Here is a 19,701-nt window from a genome sequence, read left to right as displayed (position 1 = left end):
TGCTGTTTGAACAACAGCAACAACAGGCTGTTCACCAAAGGTCAGATGGAAATAATTTCCAAACTGATATACATTCTTACTTTATATTCTCCCAAGAGCCGATTCCTCTCATCTAGCTTCCTCTGCAGATCAACCTGCAAGAAGAATAAGAAAGCATTCTTTGGTGTGGAAGTATTGTCTGCCAATCCAGTAGGAAACCAGCTACTTAGTAACTGGAGTTGATGTTGGCAGTTACAGCATACAGCACAGAGAGGGCATGACTATGGTAAAAAAACACACAGCCGCTCTCCACATCTTCAGTGAGATAATCAGACTATAGAACCACAATGCAGCCTCAGTGTCTCAGTGCCCTCAAAGTTGAAGGGCTCGAGGCCAGTGTGGCAATGGGCTTTCACCTAGGAACAGAGAGGAGTCTGATGGGGAATAGATCTAAACGGACTTTATACTGTATCCTACTTTGCTACCTGGGGCTCAGTGAAGTCCAAGTTCACTCTTTCAACTCACGTTCTGGTTGTGCAGCTCATCTTTGTCCATATTTGCCCTCAGTAGTTCTTGTTTGAGCTGAAGGACAGACGTGTCCTGCTGAGTCAGCCTCTGCTGCAAGGCATCCTGGGGAGAAAGCACACTCACTACTGTGGTCCCAACTCATCAATCGGCCAGTTATCACTAAACTGGGAGACAAAAAGGGTACAGGGTCTTGCCACAAGGAGATGAGCAGAAATTTTTCAGTTCCCTTCCAGGACACTAGAATCTAAAGGAAAATCATGTCCATTGTCCTACCAAGCTGATGGAAACCTGATTTTTTCCTCCATCCATTACTTGCCCCTACTTTCCACTGCATTGCTGACAGCATGATGGCCTAGAGGAAGAATAAGTGGTCTTTGGGATCAGACAGACCTAGTCTCAAATTACACATCTACCACTTGCTTACGTGACAGTGACCTTGGACAATGCACTCTCCCTCCTACCTCCCTGGCTTTCTTCTCTGTATCTTGGGCCTATAAATACTCAATCTAGATGAGCTCTTTTGCCCTAGAGGGCTGGGCCCTATCACTGTCTGACACCCTTTTCATATAGGAGTCCTGGAATCACTGCCACCCTGCCTTCTACAGCCCTGCTGCTGCCCTGCTTCCACTGCCTTCCAGTGCTTAGTGTGGACCAGGACTGGGGTTCTATTTCCATGTCAGAAATGTTCTTAGACTGATGCTTCCTCTTCCCAGTGTCATAGGATCCTACAAGCTTTAGGCTGTCTTTCTCTTAGCTTGGACCATCTTGGTTTCCACCAGGCCTCAGACAAGGTGGGTTGTACATACTTATTTAAAAGGATCAGCTATGACACAATCCTCCAACCGTGGTGACTTCAAATGGAACTAATGGGCTGGAGCTGCATCACAGGGGATTTGCCCTGATTTTTCTCTCTTTACAAACTGCAGAGAAACGGTGTAGGCTCTGGAAAATGTGGGAGCCCACTCTTAAATATGCTGTCTTGCCATGACAGTACAGGGCAAGATGGTCTAAGATGCCCTTGGCACCAGTGGTGCAGAGGAATGTTTCCCAAAGTGTGCTCCATGGGATGTTAATAAGTGTTACATGGGGGAAAAAGCACTTCTGTGGTTAATAGTCTAACTTTTTTTAGGCCGAACTCTTTAGGACAGACCTTCTCTGGTCCTTTAATATGCTATTATTCGTTGTGACTCTTCAAGCCTGTAGAGCACTGCTTCTTATTTGAGCATGAAACATGCTGTTTTCTGGAGTATCTCAAAGGACTAAGGCTACAGAATATACTCTGGAAAACGATGCTGAGTTATACCCTAGTCTAGCCCATGAATGGGAGTATCGGGAAGAGGAGAGGGAAAAGCAGCAGCTTGAGAACATCTTTTTCCACTTCCAGGTATTCATTCAGCACATATACTCCTACTTGGGTGAAATAACATATAAGCAAGATTATTAGCTAGATCACTGTTTGTATTAGCAAAAGACTGGAAATAACCCAGAAGACTATCAGTAGGTACTGATTAAATGAATTATCTGATATACACATACTGGAATACTAAGGTCTTTATGTACTGAAATAGAATGATCTCTAAGATACATTGCTAAGTGAAAAAAGCAACGTATCAAACTGTATTTATAATATGTAATTATTTGGGGAAAAATCACATACATACATATTTGGTGCTAACTGATAAGTTGCCTCCAGGAAAGAGAACTAGGTGACTGGGAGGACAGGGCCGGAAGGATTATCCTTTTGTACCCTTTTAACTTCAAACCATTTGAATGTTAACTATTCAAAACCTAAGTAAATTACAATTTCTAAGAGTATACAAAATGTTAACTATACAAAACCTAAGTAAATTACAATTTCTAAGAGTATATTCTTCTTAGAACTGAAGAAAACTGACAAAAAACTGTAACTGAAGAAAACTGTAATAACTGATTATTTTTACACATAGAAACAATCAAGGTGGCAGAGGGAAGTGACAGCACCATGAGTCATAACCACCAGAAATAAGCCTCAGCAAAAGAGGTATATTCCTCCACCTGTCTCACTTCCCATCCACAGAGCCCTCTCTTTACTAGTAGCACGGAGCCTGTGAAAGGCCCCATCAGATGTACACAAGAAAAGACTATAGGACCCAGCTAGCCCCCAAGTACCCACTCTTATCCACAGACTGCTTTACTTTGTAAAGAGTTTATTTAAAGAGTTATATGTCTTTTTTTTTACCTTTATCCCCTGTAAGTTTCTGCCTTCTTGTTTATACTTCAGCAGCTCCTTCTGCAAACCAAATATAGTTAGATCAGATGGTAGCATCTGGGTTGCTTCAGAAGCATTACCTCATTCCGTCAGTAAGAACACAAAACTCAGATAACCATTCCAAGAAAAATCAACCTTCCACCGAGGCAGAAGGCAGCTCTGCCTTCTAGTAAACAGTAAAGGCTGACCCACAGAAACAAACAGGACCCGTTCCATTCTTCCCTGTGGCACCCAGGCTCAGCTGTCCAGTTGTCCAGGCTCAACTGCCCATGCTCTTTCTTGCCAAGAAATAAGATACCATACATTCCCATAGGCTCTCACTCCTACATTTAGCAATCCTCGCCAACAGGGAAACTTAATCATAAATCATAACATTCTAAATCCCTCTCACTGAAATATACGATCATATCTTAATATGGCTACCCCCAATTTCATGAAATAATTATCTTCATTTTTAATGTTCAGAAAGGATTAGAGTGCTTCTGTTCTCGAAGAGTGTATTGTTCTTTATGGACCAAACAAAAACACATTTAGCCCAATAATAAAATAGTTAACCTTCCCTTACAACAGATTATGATTGTTACTAGGACAGAGATTATAGGAGAGGAACACCCACAACTCAGACTGTACTCTCTTCTTTTCCTATTGCACCCCATCAAGAGTTTGGGATTAACATATCTAAAATGGGGATTCTTGACCTGGACTCCACAGATGGGCTCCAAAGTTACTCCAATCAAAATTCAAGTCAGTGAGTGGGTGCGTGCGCTTTCATGCAAATTTCTGGGGAGAGGGTTAATGGCTGTAGTCATATACTTATGGCCTCAAAAAAGCTAAGACCCACTGAACTAAAAGAATTTTGGAAAGTGTTCATTAAAAAACACCATACTAGGGGTCTTCCCTAGTGGCACAGTGGTTAAGAATCCGCCTGCCAATGCTGGGGAAACAGGTTCGAGCCGTGATCCGGGAAGGTCCCACATTCCACGGAGCAACTAAGCCCGTGTGCCTCAACTACTGAGCCTGCGCTCTAGAGCCCGCAAGGCACAACTACTGAGCCCACACTCCACAACTACTGAAGCCCGCACGCCTAGAGCCCGTGCTCCTCAACAAGAGAAGCCACCGCAATGAGAAGCCCACGCACCGCAACGAAGAGTAGCCCCCGCTCGCCACAACTAGAGAAAAGCCGACGCGCAGCAATGAAGAACCAACACAGCCAAAAATTTAAAATTAATTAATTAATTAATTTAAAAAAGTTCTAATCGCAAGAAAAAAATCTGTAACTATGTATGGTAACAGATGTTAACTAGGCTCATTGTGATTATTTCACAATATATACATATGCTGTATACCTGAAACTAATATAATGTTATGTCAATTATTTAAAAAACGACCATATTGATATTAGATCCACTGTTTATTTTAATTAAAAAGATAAACAATATGAAACATTTCAAATATACAGAAAGGTATAAGCAATAATGACATAGATACCTATTACTAACCACTGAGATTAAAAAGGTATCACCTTTTTGCTATATTTAGGACATATCTCTCTCTCTCAATTAAAGACATAATACAGATACAGCCAAAGTCTTGAGTCTGAATCCTTCCCTGCTCCCCATTACTGTCCTGAAGTTGGTGTGTAATAGTCCCGTAAATTTTTTTTAAAGGGCAAAATGTACATTTCCTGACATACCTTTAGGTCCTGATTCTCCTCCATACTCTGATCCAGACGACTTTGGATTATAATCTGAATGTAAGGCAAAAAGAGATGGTTATGTACCTATGCTGTAAAATTCAGAGGGCATTCATTCAACAACTATTTATTGAGCAGTTACTAGATGCTAGCCCTGTACAGTGGCTGCAAAGAACAGGAAACAGTCCCTGCCCTCCAGTGATGCATATGGCAGGGGTGGTGCGAGTAGATGAATGTGGATAAAGTTTAGAATGAATATGTGTGTGTTGTGTGCAGGGGCTGGGCAAGTGGAAAGAGAAATGACAAGAGATGGGGCTCGAGAGGAAAACGGAGCAGGATGATGAAGGGCAATGGGGAACTGATGAAAAGTTTTAGGCAAAGGGATGACAAAATAAAATCTGCTTTGAAGTCAAATTATTCTTGCTGTCTTATGGAAAATGAATTAGAGGAGGACAGGACAGGAATCAGGAAAAACAGTTAGAAGGCCACCAGAATACTGGATGGAGGCCTGAAATTAAAGTAGTAGCTGTGAGGATGGAGAAAACTGGATGAAGATATTTAAAAAGTATACTGAAAAACTTGGTGGCTAACTGGATATAGAGGGAAGGGCCGCAAAGGATTCTAGGACGAGATTCAGATTTGTTTGGCGTATTTGGGTAGATGGATAGCGATAAAGAACAGAAACCTAAAAGACAAGTAGTTTAGGGGATGGGGAGAGAAGGAAGAGAAAGGTATTTAATTTAGGACTCATTGAAATTGAGATGCTTATGGGGCACATAGTGGAGATAATCAACAGGCAGGTGCATGTTACATTTATAAATGTAGAACTCCATGGAGAGAGCTAGGCTAGAAATAAATATTTGAGAGGCAACATATGAGACAGGTGGGAAGCAAGTGAAGCCATGGCAGCAGGTATTACCTAGGTGAATGGACAAGATAGAAGAGGGCCCAGAGTGGAACCCTGAGGAGCAGCAACATTTAAGGCACAGGCAGAAAAAGAGAAGCTTCAAAGGGGATGTGAACTAAGAATGCCACCTGCCAAGTCAATAAAGACAGCCATCAAGGCACCGCAGGACAACGGCCTGGGCGGTGAGCCCTGAGAGAATTCAGGGTGGACACAAAGAATGCCCGCCTCTAGCAGTCAACTGCTGCAACCACCTCTGAGGAGACTCAGGATGAGAAAGCACAGGATCCTGGCCCCAGATAGCTGAGGTGCACTTCAAAGGAACGACTTCAGTGAGCCCAGACTCTTGCATCTTCCCATACATAGAAAAGCACGAAATTCCTTGAAATACCTGGTTTTCTTTTATTAAGAGTAATCTTTTGATGTTCTGACTACCTGTTTTTGTTGCAAAAACTCCTATATATCCTGGCTTCCCCCCTTCCTTTTCGGAGCAGTCTCTCAGAGTTATCTGAGATGCTGTGTCCTGGGCTTAAGTCCTCAGTTTTGTCCTTAAGTCATCACCGAATGACACATAAGCCTTGACTTTTAGGTTGTGCATTTTTTATCAGTCGACAGGGACCTGAATGTAGACTCCACAAGGAGAGGGCCTGAGGTCTGATCTGTCCTTCAGGTGTCTCTGGCTCTTTGAAACAGTGTCTGGGACATAGTCAGCACACAATAAATATTTGTGGGAGAAAGGAAGTAGTAGTCAAACATATATGAGGAAAACCAGAATAGTGGAAGTCAGGGAAGGGAGCATTTTAAGAGGGCACAGATGAGTGTCCAATGCTAAAAATAAATCAAACACTCAAAGCAGATTATTCAGTGTCCAGTCACAAAAGAAGGAGCTCACCAATTGTTCCTCGGGATTGACTCCTGGTTCACAGAGGGCCAAGGGCCTCTCCTGTTCATCTTCGGGTAAGGATCCACTGAGCAGTAAGGCCTGGACAACCACAAAGGCAGAAAGAAACTTAACTCCCATCAGATGATGGAGTCTAGAGTTGGCCTTGGTAAGCTCAACCCAAAATGAAACTACAACTGGGCTTCCTCTAGAAATCTCCCTGGTAACTGTGGACCCTTAGATACCTCCAACTGCTCATCCTGAATCTGTCTGGAGTGCTTTTGTCCGGCCGGTGCTCCAGGCCTCTTTCACCTCTCTGGATACACCTGAATCCTCTGCTCCAAGGCTCCTTGGCCCCAGAAAAAAATTCTAAAAATAAACTTTCCTTTCAAAAGTGACATTTCAAACCAGAGCTGTTTAAACTGAATTTTACCAGCTGGAAAGTGAACTAGAAACAGTGTAGAATTATCCTGGCATAGAAAAGTTTATTATAAGGAATTATTTGGAATACATTTAGAGCTTGGACTTGGGTTTGTTTGATTCTTGTTTCATTTAAAAATTCTTCATTTTTGCTCCCTAGGGCAACCTGGATAGAATAAGAAGGAAAACGTATTTGCGGAAAGGTGTCCGTATTTATTTCAAGGCTTCACACCAGGCTTTGTTTTCATTAGAATATTGGCTGTGGGGTGTCGGGTGATGCAGATTTACCCTGAGGCTAAGGAAGCTCAAACCTCAGGGCGCCTTCCCAGTCCTGCCCCTCCCAGGGTCCTATAGCTAACATTGTAGTCATAATCTGTAATCTTAATTCTTAAAGAAGCCCCCCCGCAAATGGTATGCTTTAGGACCCCCAAAACTTGGATCTACCCCTGCAGGTAGGTACAAGACCTACGGGCTCAGTGAAAGATTTAAAAATCTAGCACCATTTTGTATCAAGATTTTTTTCTCAATCCAGTCCAAAGAGAAGAGATACAGAGGTTAAACCTTGTTTCAATAAATATAACATAAATTACATCATAAATGTTGGTATATAAAATCATTTTAAGATCCAGCCACTACCAAGTCTACCAAGTACTAATTAATAATACAGTTTTAGCCAAGCAAATGAATTTGGTTATCCCATGGAGTTGTGGCAGGGACCTGGGGAGAACGACACTACAGAAATACGGACTCTAGGGTCAAAGTGTTCACCCAGCTCTAATAACGTACACTAAAAAGTCAGAAATCCTGGACGTGGCTCAGTATGCAACTTGTTCATCACTGAAAGAGTTAAGAAGCCCAGTGGATGCTGTGAGCCCCATTGTATTCTGTAATGGAACTGAATTCTCATTGTGATCCTGCGGCTGTGAATTAAAACTCCTCTGTTTGCAGGGAATATTAGGATGCTGACTTTCTGCCTGTTGATTCTCTTCTTTTTCTGTCTAATCCGCTATGGGATTTCTCCCAGATTGAAAAATGCAAACCAAACTGAAAACCAAATTGATGGATATCTATGTTCATACAATGAAATTATCCTGGGAAAAACCTGGTTGAGTACAATCCCAAAAGTCTCCATGCTTTAATCCTTCCTATTAAAGGACAGCACAAAAAAACCATTCCATTAACTAAACCATTCCTTATTGGAGGGACAGAGAAGGGAACTAAAAGGCAGACATTTAAAAATACAGAGCAAATGAGGGAAGAGCAACAACCTCCTTGGGAATGTTTAGGCAGTAAACGTTCCTCCAACCCCTCTCGGTTCCTGGGGCATACATTATGCAAATTATGTTACCACTGCACGAATCTCCCTTTTTCTTTAGGAACGCTTTGTGTCCCCACCCTGTTGCTGGCTGGCTGGGAGTACGCCCTCCACCGCCTGCAGGCTGCCAGAGCCACTCACATAATGTGGGCTTTGTTTACGTGTCCATAAATATTTGACAATTCAGAAGCAGTGCAGTTCCCAGCACAAACAGAAAGGAATATTCCTAGGCAATTTCAGGGTCATCAGAACACTATAAGGGCTCCCCCAAACACGGACAGACACACAAAGACGGAGGATTGAGGGGGGTCATTCAGGGTAGGAACTAAGTCAAGTGGGTCAGTTGGCCTCTGGGGGAGACTTGCTGGCACAGAAGGTATAGGAAAAACTGAAGGGCTTTGTTGCTCTTCTACCTGATCATTATGCCTTGGCGACCACTTACAAATGCACTAAGAGTGAGCTAAATCCCTTAGCTAGACCAGGCAGAGACCTGCAGCATTACTGGCATTTACAGCCTTCCTGATGGTGAATTCCTAGGAGAAAATCCTGACTCTTCACAATGCCATTCTTCGGTGAAAGCTGCCATTGCAGGTCTGTGGCTGCAGACAGGGGAGAAACCCACCCACAAAGCAGAGAGCCAGAGTAGATGTTTGGTAATGGTGGATATGGCTCCCATGCTTGCAGAACTCCTAACAGCTGTGCTGTCAGCAAGAGTCCGTGAGGCCCATTTAAGCATACTCACTTGTAAGGGATTTTCTGCTCTTCCTGCACTACTCCCTCTATGTAAACTCCCCAATTCTGACCTCATACATAACTGAGTCAGTTTACTTTCAGCTGATCCTAGTGACTTAAAAATAATAAACAATCGGTGTGGGAATTCCCTGGTGGTCCAGCAGTTAGGATTTGGTGCTTTCACTGCCATGGCCGGGGTTCAATTCCTGGTCGGGGAACTAAGATCCCACAAGCCATGCAGCCCCGCCAAGAAAAAAAAAAGGAAAAAATTGGTGCACCAAAGACAAACTACGAGGGAAAGAGCTACCTGTAATCCTGATATCATTTTCTTGGCTTCCTCCATTTCTTTTTCCAAATGTTCTTGTTGTTCCAACAGCTGTTCTTCCCATGAAGTCTCCAGATAGGGCCGGGGGCTGCCTGGTCTCCAGTCCCGGGACAATGGAGAGTCTGTCTCCTCTACAAGAGGAAAGGAGGGAGTACAGTTCATGTTGAAGAAAACTGAGCTGCAGGCAGAAAGCAGTTACAGACCTGCGTGTTCACGGGGCCAGGTCACCTGCCTGCTGAACCTTCTCTCACGGCACAGACTGGACTCTCCACCAGGTGGGGTTGTGAGACAGAAGGAACTGGCCATTGACTGACTCCAGGCTCACGGGAGTGACGCTTATTCTGTTGGGGAGATCCACCCTCTTTCAAACCTTCAGGAAGCAATAAGGCTCCCTGGGAATCTTGGTATGGGACAGATTTTACTCTTAATTCTCTAGAATTGGCATTCCTAGAGCTTGATCCTGCCAGCTACAAAGGGGGAAGCTGTCAGAGGCAATGAAAACAAAATTCCTGTTGGTTGCTCTGGAGCTTCAGAGGGAAGACCTCAACTCAAATTCCTTTGACCGTTCTGTTATGACTGAACCCCTTTCACGTATAACATTGTGTGAGTCACAAAGGAAACAAACCATACTTGTACAAAGTGTTTCATCTCTCTCTCTGGTTTTATTTCCCTATCTTTACAGTCTCTTTGCTCTGATTTCATTCATAAGAATGAATATGATAAGTATAATCCCTCTGGGTTGTTGTGCGACTAAATGAGGTAACCTATGTGCAGGGCCCATGGTAGCTGGTTCAGAGCCAGCACTCTGTAAAGGCCTCCCTCTCCCTCCCCAGGGTGCCAGGAATTTCTGACTCAGGAACAAGACTGACTTTTTAGTACTAACACCAGGGCTAGATGGGAAATGGAATAAGGAAGAATTTAATTCCAGTTTTCCTTCAGAGGGCTTCAGTTTCATTATACTCCTTACAGGCAAATAAAACTCTAAGTCTTGTGCTTTGCTTCTTCCATGCTTTCCTCTCTGTTTAATGTAAGAAAAAGATCGACTGAGACAGAGGAAGAAGTCTACACAAAGGGAACTCTGTGGTCCTTTCTTTAGCCTTTATACCAAACATGATGCAGACCTGCTCTGTGCTGTATGTTCTCACAGATGCCTCACCTCCTACTATATATTCCTGGCCCCAATTTAAGTTAGAGAAGCACTGAAGTTATTTGCATAACTCAGAAATAATAAAAACTGTTAACTTGAGTAGGCTTCTGCCTGTTTCAAAGTCATCTCCTAACTCATAGGCAGCCAGCTAATGAACAGCCTGTCTACACGGCTGCAGGATATTTGACAGCTAGGACATCAGAAGTGACAATCTATGAGAGGATACAACATTCACTGGCTACAAAGCATTAGAGCTCTCTAGAGTGGACCCTGCATGCACAGAATATGGAGGGAGAAGGCCAAGGAGACAGTCAGGACCCCCAGACTCTTGAAGCTGTTCCTTGAGCCAACCCAGGCAGGCTGAGAAATAGTACCTGTTTTGTTCTCTATTCCTTCAGAGGGAATAATCACAAAATCTGCCTTCTCCTCCAACTGGGTTATAATAGAGTCGCTCTTTGCACTGTGGATAGGACTGGGGGAAGTCAGGCTGTGACCAAAGGAAAAGAAAGAGAAACAATTACTGCGAACCGTTGTTTAGAAGCCAGCTTTCCTAATTTATCCCAGAAACGTGTTCTTATTCATCTAACTCCTACTGCCTGACACAGTGCCTGGCCCACAGCAAGAACAAATGTTTGTTGAATGAATGATGAGCTTGTTAAATGAATGAAATGAATATTGAATGAATGAATGACCCAGTCCCAGGAAGTCTTTTCCACAACAAGGCTGCCTTTAAGCCTAGCTCACTGAGAAGAGATTTACCAGAAGGATGGATAATCTAGCATTTTAAAGAACTCTAATTTTGTTTGGTTTGGCTTTTTGTTTTTGTTTTTTACTTAACCACCACCTCCTCCACCATCATCCCTGGGCCCAAGTTCAGGGGCTGATGTAGTATGTGTTTTAGTAGCTTTGGGAGCTGGAAGGAAAATCTATTTCCAATACGTTGATCTTTCACTGACACATGCAATACCAGCAGAGTAATCACGGCAGATCAGCTCTGGGCTGATCCCAAAGTAGGGGATGGTGTGGAGGGTGCCTCAGAGGGGAGAAACTGCTGGAGTGCGGACAGTGCCAGGCTGGGCAAAGGAGCAGTGACATATCAACAAAGCTAGGACATGATACAGAAAAGGATGATACGTCAAAAGGGGAAAAGACCTGCTAGGGGATGGTAAAGGTTTACTTGATTTACTGCCATCAAGGAGTTATTCATATCTCTGCCACACTATTTTCAAATTGTCATCAGAAACCTTGCAACAATTCTTAAATTCTAGTATAACTACTAGCCTTGGAAGGAACTGTTTGCATTTTTAGGGAAGCAGAATTTTAAATCCCCAGAAGCAAATCTACAGGACACGATGGGAATGTGGCTGATGCTTCCATCTGAAGAGCCATCTTTCTTTGCACCACACCTTGAGAACATCAGCACTGAAACAATCTCAGGGGTTGTGGGGTCTGCAGACCCAGCCCCCTCTCAGGAATTCTTTCCAAATCCATCACTCAGACAACAGTGAAAGTGTCTTGGATTCATTGACCCACTTAATGTGCCCCTGAAGTCTCCCAGGCTAATCCTCCCAGCCACGATCAGGAGTTAACATTTCATCTTCCTAGAAACCACTAAAAATAAGAGCCAAGCACACTGGAGTTAGCAAGAAATTTCAAAAATCTCTGAAGCAGCCTGAGGACTAGTGTCTCAACCTCCTCGTTGTCCAGAGTTTTGGGCTTTGGTGGGAATGACCTCAACCAGTAACACACCCTCATCCTTATTAGAACCACAGAAAAAAAATTAGTTTTTTGCTTCTTCAAATTAAAAAAAGTCACTTAATCATATCTATAGATCTACAACCCAAACAGGCAAGATGGGTGGAGAGAGGCAAGAAGTGGTATTCAGAAAAGGTAATTGCTTTACAGAACTCTCTTATCCATCTTTCACCACTTAGGCAATCTGACTTCCAGGCCAACATGCATTAGCTGCTGGAAAAGCATTAGTCTAAGGGTACTATGTCATTCATAAGAAGAACAGATTTATGACACTTCAGGCCTCAGCATCCACCTTCTTATAGAAATGGGGGTCCAAGTGCAGAAAGAGGTCTGCACCAGCTGCTCCTCTTTGAGAGATGATAAGACAACACTTTCTCAGCTGACAAGGTGTTATGGCTGACATGTTCCCTTGCCTGCATTTAGCTGGACCACTAAATGTGGGTATGTGTGAGACGAAGGGGGGCGGGGGCGGGGTGGTGTGAACCTAGGATGCAGGCGGAAAAATGCTTTCCTAAAAGCAGAGACGCATGCTCAGCTCCACTGGCTCCCTCCTAAGTGAGCTGTCTCCCATATAAGGGCAGAAAGAGGCGGATGTCTGCATATCCAACCCCACTGGGGGAGTGGCAGAGCAGCCAAAGGAAAACAACATTTCTCTTTCTTGAATTGGGGCTGCCAGTGTGTGAGGCCACGGAGAGGTAAAACCATTAAACTAACTGGCCAAGTCAAAAGGTAAAGGATCTGAGGAAGAAAAATCCTGAGGCACGTGTCAGAGCAGGCATCTTGCCGCCTCGCCGAGACGAACCTCACGGATGAGGATGGTACACTAAATCCTCTGCCTCAAGTCAGACAAAAGTATTTTAATGCTAATTAATTATATGATGTAGGCTCTCCCTGATTAGCTTTAAAACCCTATTTTATAAACAAGTAATTTCCTACTTGCCATCATAATCCTGTCAAGGAACAAGTGATTACAATATTAATTCCCACAGGTCTAACATCTCTCCAATCTTATCAGACAAACAATCTCCCAGAAAAGCTACCTTCAAATTAGAGTCAAATCAATTTTTTTTAAAAAAACGGGTGCTGGGCAATATGAGTTCTGTTCCGTCCTGAAGTGCTTCCTTCTGTAGAGACCAGACAGGGTCAAGGTCCACTCCTTCCCCTATGCTGGTTGCAGCTTCCTAAATCCACTGTATTTTACAGTGATAATCCCAGGCCAGCAGCCTGTTCTCCCCAATATAGCGCCCCCACCGATCCCCGCCTGTCTCTGGCTAACAGCATCCTCCAGTCCTGGCCCTGCTGCCACCCATGCCCCCCACCTCCAAAGCCAAAGTGGCTTCACCTCACCATTTGACTTGCGTCCCTCCCATGGTCCCCCTCGTGGCTCCGGCTTCAGCAAGTCGGCTTCCCGGGGTGAAGTGGGAGGCTGAAAGTCACAGCGCTCTCCAATTCGGGCATGTCTCCCCGCGCTGAGGCCCGAAGAACGACTCCGCGGGCAGGCCAACTACCAGAGCCGCTCGCCCCGGTCCCGAGAGGGAGGAGGGAGGACAGAGAAGCAGGCGTCTCGGCCCCAGGGACGGGGATGCTCCCGGTTCTGAGGCGCGCTGTCCCAGCAGCTCAGACACTGCAGCAGCCCAGCCTCGGCGGAAGCCGCCTCCCCTCGCAGGCTGCGGGTCCCCGGCAGCGGCATCGTGGTCTCCGCGGCCGCGCGGCTCCGGGCGTGCCCCCGGGCGCAGGCATTTCAACCCATCTCCAACCCACCGGAGAAAGGCTGCCCGCAGCTCCGGCTGCGCGGTCGAGTCCCGGTCGGGCGGCAGGCGGCGATCCCAGCTCCGCACCGCCTCCCCGGTCCCACCCTCCCGACGCCCTCCCCCGCTTCCCAGGCTGTCACTTGCGGGCAGGCAGCGCCGGGCTCGGAACCAGGCTGGCGCTCGGCCGGCCGACTGAGCTCGAGGCAGAGCGGGGCGGGGCTGCGGGGCCCAGCGGGAGCCCCTGGCGAGGCACCGGAGAGGCCGCCGGTCGGCAGAGGGAGGGGTCTGTGGTCCCGCTCTGGAGAAGCCCAGAACTGATAGCGGTGCCTTCTCCTCTCTGAACCCTGCCTTCGTGGGCACGGAGGTCGGGGTGGGTCTAACGCGGCTCCTTGTGGGAGGGGGCTCCCCCGGAAACCCGCCCAACGCCTGTCTCCCGCATCCTCCCCTCGGGCGTTTCATGTGTTCTTTTTTCCCAGCTAAGGATCGTTTTGCTTGGATATGGTGAGAGGCTGGCCCGAGGTCTACAGGTCTACGAAGCAACAGGCGGGCAGTCGGGCAGGGCTTTGCCAGGATGTCTCTCAAGGAGCAGGGGGAGGGGATGGGACATAAGGGCCTGTCTTTCCTACCTTCTGGACCACTCCCCGTTCTGAATCACATACCAGGGACCTCCTGGCCTTCATGGATCACTTAGACATTAGGTGGACTCCCCCTGAGGGGGGGGGTGGCAGGGGGGGAGGGGGGCAGAATGTGCCAGAGCCTTCTGGGTCCCAGCGTGCTGCCTGAGGATCCCAAAGAAGTGAGTGAGAGGTTGGCTTAGAAGAAAACGACCAAATCAGGAAGGAGAGAAAGAGGAAAGCAAACTATTCTTTGACCCCTCGCCTAGAAAACTGTCACTGTCGACCCACTGGAGCCTGATTTCCAATGGCCCCTAATTCACAAGGTCTCATACCCCTGCTCCCAGTCTGAGTTCTGCCAGACAGGAGGAAAGCAGGTGCTCTCAGGAAAAAATCCAGACTCTTTTTTTCTCTAACTCTGGCAAGCACTATCAGGCACAGAAAAGTAAAAGGCCTGAAGCCATGCAGGAAGCAACAGATCTCATTATACAATGAAATATCCTTTGATTCTGTACCAAGTGATAGCCCAAGCAGCAAGCAAGGAAGGAATGGTTTAGATTCTCAGTAAAAGCACATCTATTGCTTAATGGGTACAAGGTTTCCTTTTAGGGTGATGAAAATCTCTTTGGACTGGATAGAAGTGATGGTTGCACAATATTAATGAAGGTACTACATACCACTGAATTGTACACTTTAAAATGATTAATGGCTAATTTAATGTCATGTGAATTTTAAAAATAAAAAAACACAACTATTAAATATGAAAATTAAAGTCGAGCAAGGTTACCAGTATATTAAAATGATGGAAAGAATTCCATGTGACCTCAGCAAATTAGAAAATAGTCCATCAAACTAAGATGGAATTTTATTAGGAAAAGAAATAGGAGGAAGGAAACAAACACATAAAATACATATTAGACAAAGAACAATTAGGCTTAACTATAACAGACTAATCCTGGGTTGAGGTAAGAGAGAAAAGGTTATAAGAGCATAAATTAAATATGATTCAGCAATGAAATGAAGTTAGTAAATAAGCTAACATGACCTGGGGATGTGTTTATAGGAGCATGATTTACATGAGCCAGGAAAATAATCTTTTTCTGCCACTATACTTGGCATTGATCAGGCTTTTATTAGAGCACTGTGTCCTGTTTTGGTCGCTGCATTTGGCTCTAAGGGATATAGACAACATTTTTCAGCTAGAGTCACACACATTGTTAGCCCACTCAAATGTGTACTAATCGGCCACAATTCCCAGCCCTGTAAATGAAAGGTGGGAACATTCTAAAGGCTCTAAGACAACTCTGTTCATTTTCTCTTGCTATGAGCTTTATACAGCCTTCTCAGGCCATAACTTAAGAGTCAGACTCAGGCACAAAGGCAGTGCAATGGAACTGGCTCTCACAAACACTGGCAGCTGATATGCAAATATCAGAACCATCGGGCTGGGCCCTAGCAAGTCCCAGTCATGCCCCCATGTGGACACAGCAAAGCACTGGCACTGATATGTAGGAAATTCACAAGCATCCCAGCCTACCCTCCTGTCAGCACAAAACCACAGACCGTGCTGAGGGCTACCCCTTTAAAGCCAAACATAAACTGAAGGAAAGAGAAAGGGCTTCAGTGCCTTATTGCCTGTTGCATTACTACCTGAAGCTGACAACCCTGAGAATCCCCACAATTCAGCTCTTAGGGAGGACTGTAGTGGTGAAGAATCTGAGGCCACAGTTACCTGGAGCAGCTGGACTCGGATGGGGACCTTTGCTGCCCTTCATACTGCTGCACCAGGGCTCGCACGCTCCAGCATGGATTCCCAATCTCCTCATCCACGCTGCTGTTCCTAAAGGCAGAGGGCACCAGCAAAGGAGAAGGTGTCAGTCCTTCAGGTCAACCCAACAAGTACTGATAGACACCACTTTGGGAGCATTATGGGAAAAAAGATGAATAAGGCAAAGCCCCTGCCTTAAGGACACTTGAAACCTAGTAAGAAAGGTAGATACAAAAAACCAGTAATTTCACCAATCTCTGCAACACCTCAGAGTCGTGTTCCCTCTCAGCAGATGCACACCCACAAAGCATTTCCTGCCATGACTCTCTAGGACAGCCCGCCCTTTAGGATACACTCCAGGGGAAGACTCAGGGATGAATCGGGATGTTGCTGCCACATATATCTCCCAGTGCAGAAAACACACTGTGCCAAAGGCATATATTTAAAACTCTGGGTACTTCCCTGGTGGTCCAGTGGTTAAGAATCCACCTTCCAAGGCAGGGGACATGGGTTCAATCCCTGGTCAGGGAACTAAGATCACACATGCTGCGAGGCAACTAAGTCCATGCGTTCTAGAGCCTGCATGCCACAACTAGGGAGAAGCCTGCGGGCTGCGACCAAGAGTCCGCGTGCCACAACTAAAAGATGCTGCAACTAAGACCAGATGCAGCCAAATAAATAAATACATGAATATTTTAAAAAATAAAATAAAACAAAACTTTGCACACCAAAGCAAAAAATTACATATACGATTCCTTTACTTTCTACTAAAGGCAAAATAAACATCTCTAAAAGAGAGGGCCTTTTTTCTCTTTTGGAGTGCCCTCTCCAACCTCCATTCCATGCTCTTTTCTGCAATGTGGGCTGTGTAGGTGGTATTTCCCTTTACTGCACTATATCATTTAAGGGAAGAAATATCAGAGTGGGTTGAGTTCCCATCCCCAGATTTCCATCCTTACCTCTGTCTGTATCGAAAGACATCCCGCCCTGACCGTGACATGTCGTGACACACATCAGCTAGGGCGGCAGCTGCTCCCTGGGCCACAGCAGTGGCACAGTGTGGCTGGTGACTCTGCAGAGGGGCTCTGGCGTCCTGTCCTTGGTTCACTGTCCTGCTGGAGCCCGGTTTGAAATGAGCTGCCAAGGCCAGGACCAGCCTCATGATAGACTTCAGGTTGCCTTCCACGATATCTGAGGATCGGAACAGACCGAGAGGTCCTAAGAGAGAGGCAGAGAGCTGAGGACTCCTTCAGTTACTACGTATTTGCTAGTGAGCAGGTAAGCAAGGCAATCAAGCTCTCTGTGTTCAACAGGGAGACAGAGTATTTGAAAGCAATTACAATAACGTACAATAACGTATGAGAGGAGAAGTACAGGGTTCTCTGGGAGCTCAGAGAAGAAGCATCTTGTCTAGTCTAGAGGGCTCTGGGAGGGATTCCCTTAGGAAGTGAGTTCTAAACTGAGACGTGACTGACCAATAATGGTTTATCAGATGAGGGAAGGGAAGGAAAAGAGTATTCCAAGAAGAGGGAACAGCAGGCATGAAGGTCTAGAGGTGAGACAGCAAGACCCACCCGAACTGCGCCCTCCAGTATGGGAGCCACTAGCCACATGTGGCTATTGAGCACTTAAAAGGTAGCTGTAGTCTGAGCTGAAACGTGCTAGTACTAACCTAGCACACACACAGAAACACAATGAAAAATCTCATGAGACTTAGTACAAAAAATAGAATGTAAAATGTCTCATTAATAGTGTTTTACATTGATCATATGTTGAGCTGATAATATTTTGGATATGTTGGGTTAAGTAAAATATATTATTAAAATTATTTTCAACCATTTCGTTTTCTTTTTTTTTAACCGTGGCTATTAGACACATTCAAGTCATGTATGAGACTCACGTTATATTTCTATGGCACACGCTGTGGAAGAGGAATAGAAAGCAGCTCAGCATAGCCAGAGCTCAGAGTTCAGGGGGAGAGGGTGAAAGATGGAGGAGGATGAACAGGAGGTGAGGTCAGAAAGGGCATGGTGAGCCAGAGGAAGGACTCTGGATTTTCTCCTAAGGGCCCTCAGATGCAGAGGAATGGCATGAGCATATATACTCTTAGAAAGATCATTCTGGCTGCAGTGTGGAGAGCAGAGGGGAGGGGGACAGAAATGGATGCAGTGGGACTAATTAGGAAGCTGTTGCACTTCTCCAGGTAAATGACAATGATGTCCTGAACGGCAGTGTTCCCTCAAAATAGCCGACTTTAATGGGCCAGATCCCCAAGCCCACTCCTCATGGGGACCAGATCTGAGATATTATGGCATTCTAAATTTTGTCCTAGAAAAAAAAGAGCAATGCAGGCAGAAAAAAATATAATAGGTCTGGTTAACATAAGGAAATAGGTAAAATTCTATGTTTTAGTTTCATAGCCTTTTAAATATGCAAGGCTTCCAAAAGGATTGATTGATACCTTCTACAGGCACTCTCAATGGACAGTATCTGCCCCGCATGAATGAGCCCAACACAGAGAACACTAATAACACACGAAAGGAGGGCTCCCTCCTGCCCCCCATTCTCATTAGAGCCACAGGCAATCAGGCCCAGAAACTGAAGCTGAAACAGAACCAGATTATAATCAGTTCTACAGAAGCAGTGAGAGGACCTGGGAGCCTGTGCCTTCTGAGGACACCTACACCATTTCTTCCCTGAAGCCTGGGCTCAAACTGGAATGAGAGGTGTCCTCTTCTGGCCATGTGGCTCAAAAAACTCAAAAAACATAATCTATCTTCATTTTTGATAGCTTAAACAAGACATTCTAAAATTAATAATCACAATTTTATAATTTCTTTTCTGTTAATCTTCCTACACACACTCAAGCAAAACTTTACTCAGTTAAAATGAATAGAGAACTTCTATCTTCACCGCGGTTTCCAAAGCACTTGGATTTTGATAATCGCTCTGTCCCAAGAGGATAACTTTCTTTATGGAAAAATGATACGAGGTCGTGGGCCTAACCCTACTCGAGTCTACTCGGAACGCTCAGCTACATAACAGGTAGTTCTTCTGAGGGTGACAGTCACCAGGTAAAGATGAGTGTACTCACCCACCACGGACAGGATGAAGCACTGACCTTTAGCTGAAGTCTGGTGCATACGAATCTTTTTGGAGGCTACAAACTGTAACACTTTCTCCACATTATTTTTCATCTCCTGCTGGTTACTGGGACTCAGCTGTACACCACTCAGCTTTTCTCCTGCTGTTAGGATAAAGAAAATATTTGAAGTTATGGGGAGCAGTACTATCACAGTTTCATAGTAGCCAGACACAGAGAAAGAGAATATTTGATGTAAACACTAAGATTATCTATAAATATGCAAGTGAGTTAGGCCTTGGTGTTTGTAATTTGGATGGGGAATAGGAAAATGAAAGTCTTTTGCGGGGCCTTCAAATTTTCAAATTTATTCCCAGGGGCCTGTGAAGTTGCTGTGCATACATTTTTTCATTCAACAAATATTCATGAATATTCATTCCACAAATATTCATGAATATTCATTCCACAAATATTCAGCACAATATGCACTGTGTGCCAGGCCCTATTCTAAGCACCAGAGAAACAGCAATGACCAGGACTTCATCTTTCCTTCCATCGTA

At 45.0% G+C, this 19,701-nt stretch overlaps 1 protein-coding gene across 5 annotated transcripts in view; it reads right to left on the bottom strand.

The window, feature by feature from the left end:
• DIXDC1 (DIX domain containing 1) overlaps positions 1-19,701 on the bottom strand; it is a 73,243-nt gene that overhangs the window by 18,234 nt on the left and 35,308 nt on the right. For 3 of the 5 annotated variants that reach the window (XM_060304036.1, XM_060304037.1, XM_030836851.3), the window contains 10 exons: positions 19,181-19,306; positions 17,019-17,250; positions 16,024-16,131; positions 10,546-10,658; positions 9,007-9,155; positions 6,245-6,334; positions 4,449-4,502; positions 2,726-2,776; positions 505-609; positions 81-134 (listed from right to left, as the gene is read on the bottom strand). In XM_060304036.1, the coding sequence (XP_060160019.1) occupies positions 81-134; positions 505-609; positions 2,726-2,776; positions 4,449-4,502; positions 6,245-6,334; positions 9,007-9,155; positions 10,546-10,658; positions 16,024-16,131; positions 17,019-17,250; positions 19,181-19,306 (1,082 nt within the window). Of the gene's footprint in view, positions 1-80; positions 135-504; positions 610-2,725; positions 2,777-4,448; positions 4,503-6,244; positions 6,335-9,006; positions 9,156-10,545; positions 10,659-13,273; positions 14,091-16,023; positions 16,132-17,018; positions 17,251-19,180; positions 19,307-19,701 lie in introns of those variants that run through there. The other 2 variants (XM_030836860.3, XM_030836876.3) reach the window with 2 other exon arrangements.

The sequence above is a fragment of the Globicephala melas genome, chromosome 8, assembly GCF_963455315.2.
Source record: "Globicephala melas chromosome 8, mGloMel1.2, whole genome shotgun sequence".
NCBI classification, from domain to species: Eukaryota; Metazoa; Chordata; class Mammalia; order Artiodactyla; family Delphinidae; genus Globicephala; species Globicephala melas.
This window is presented reverse-complemented; position numbering and strand designations above follow the sequence as displayed.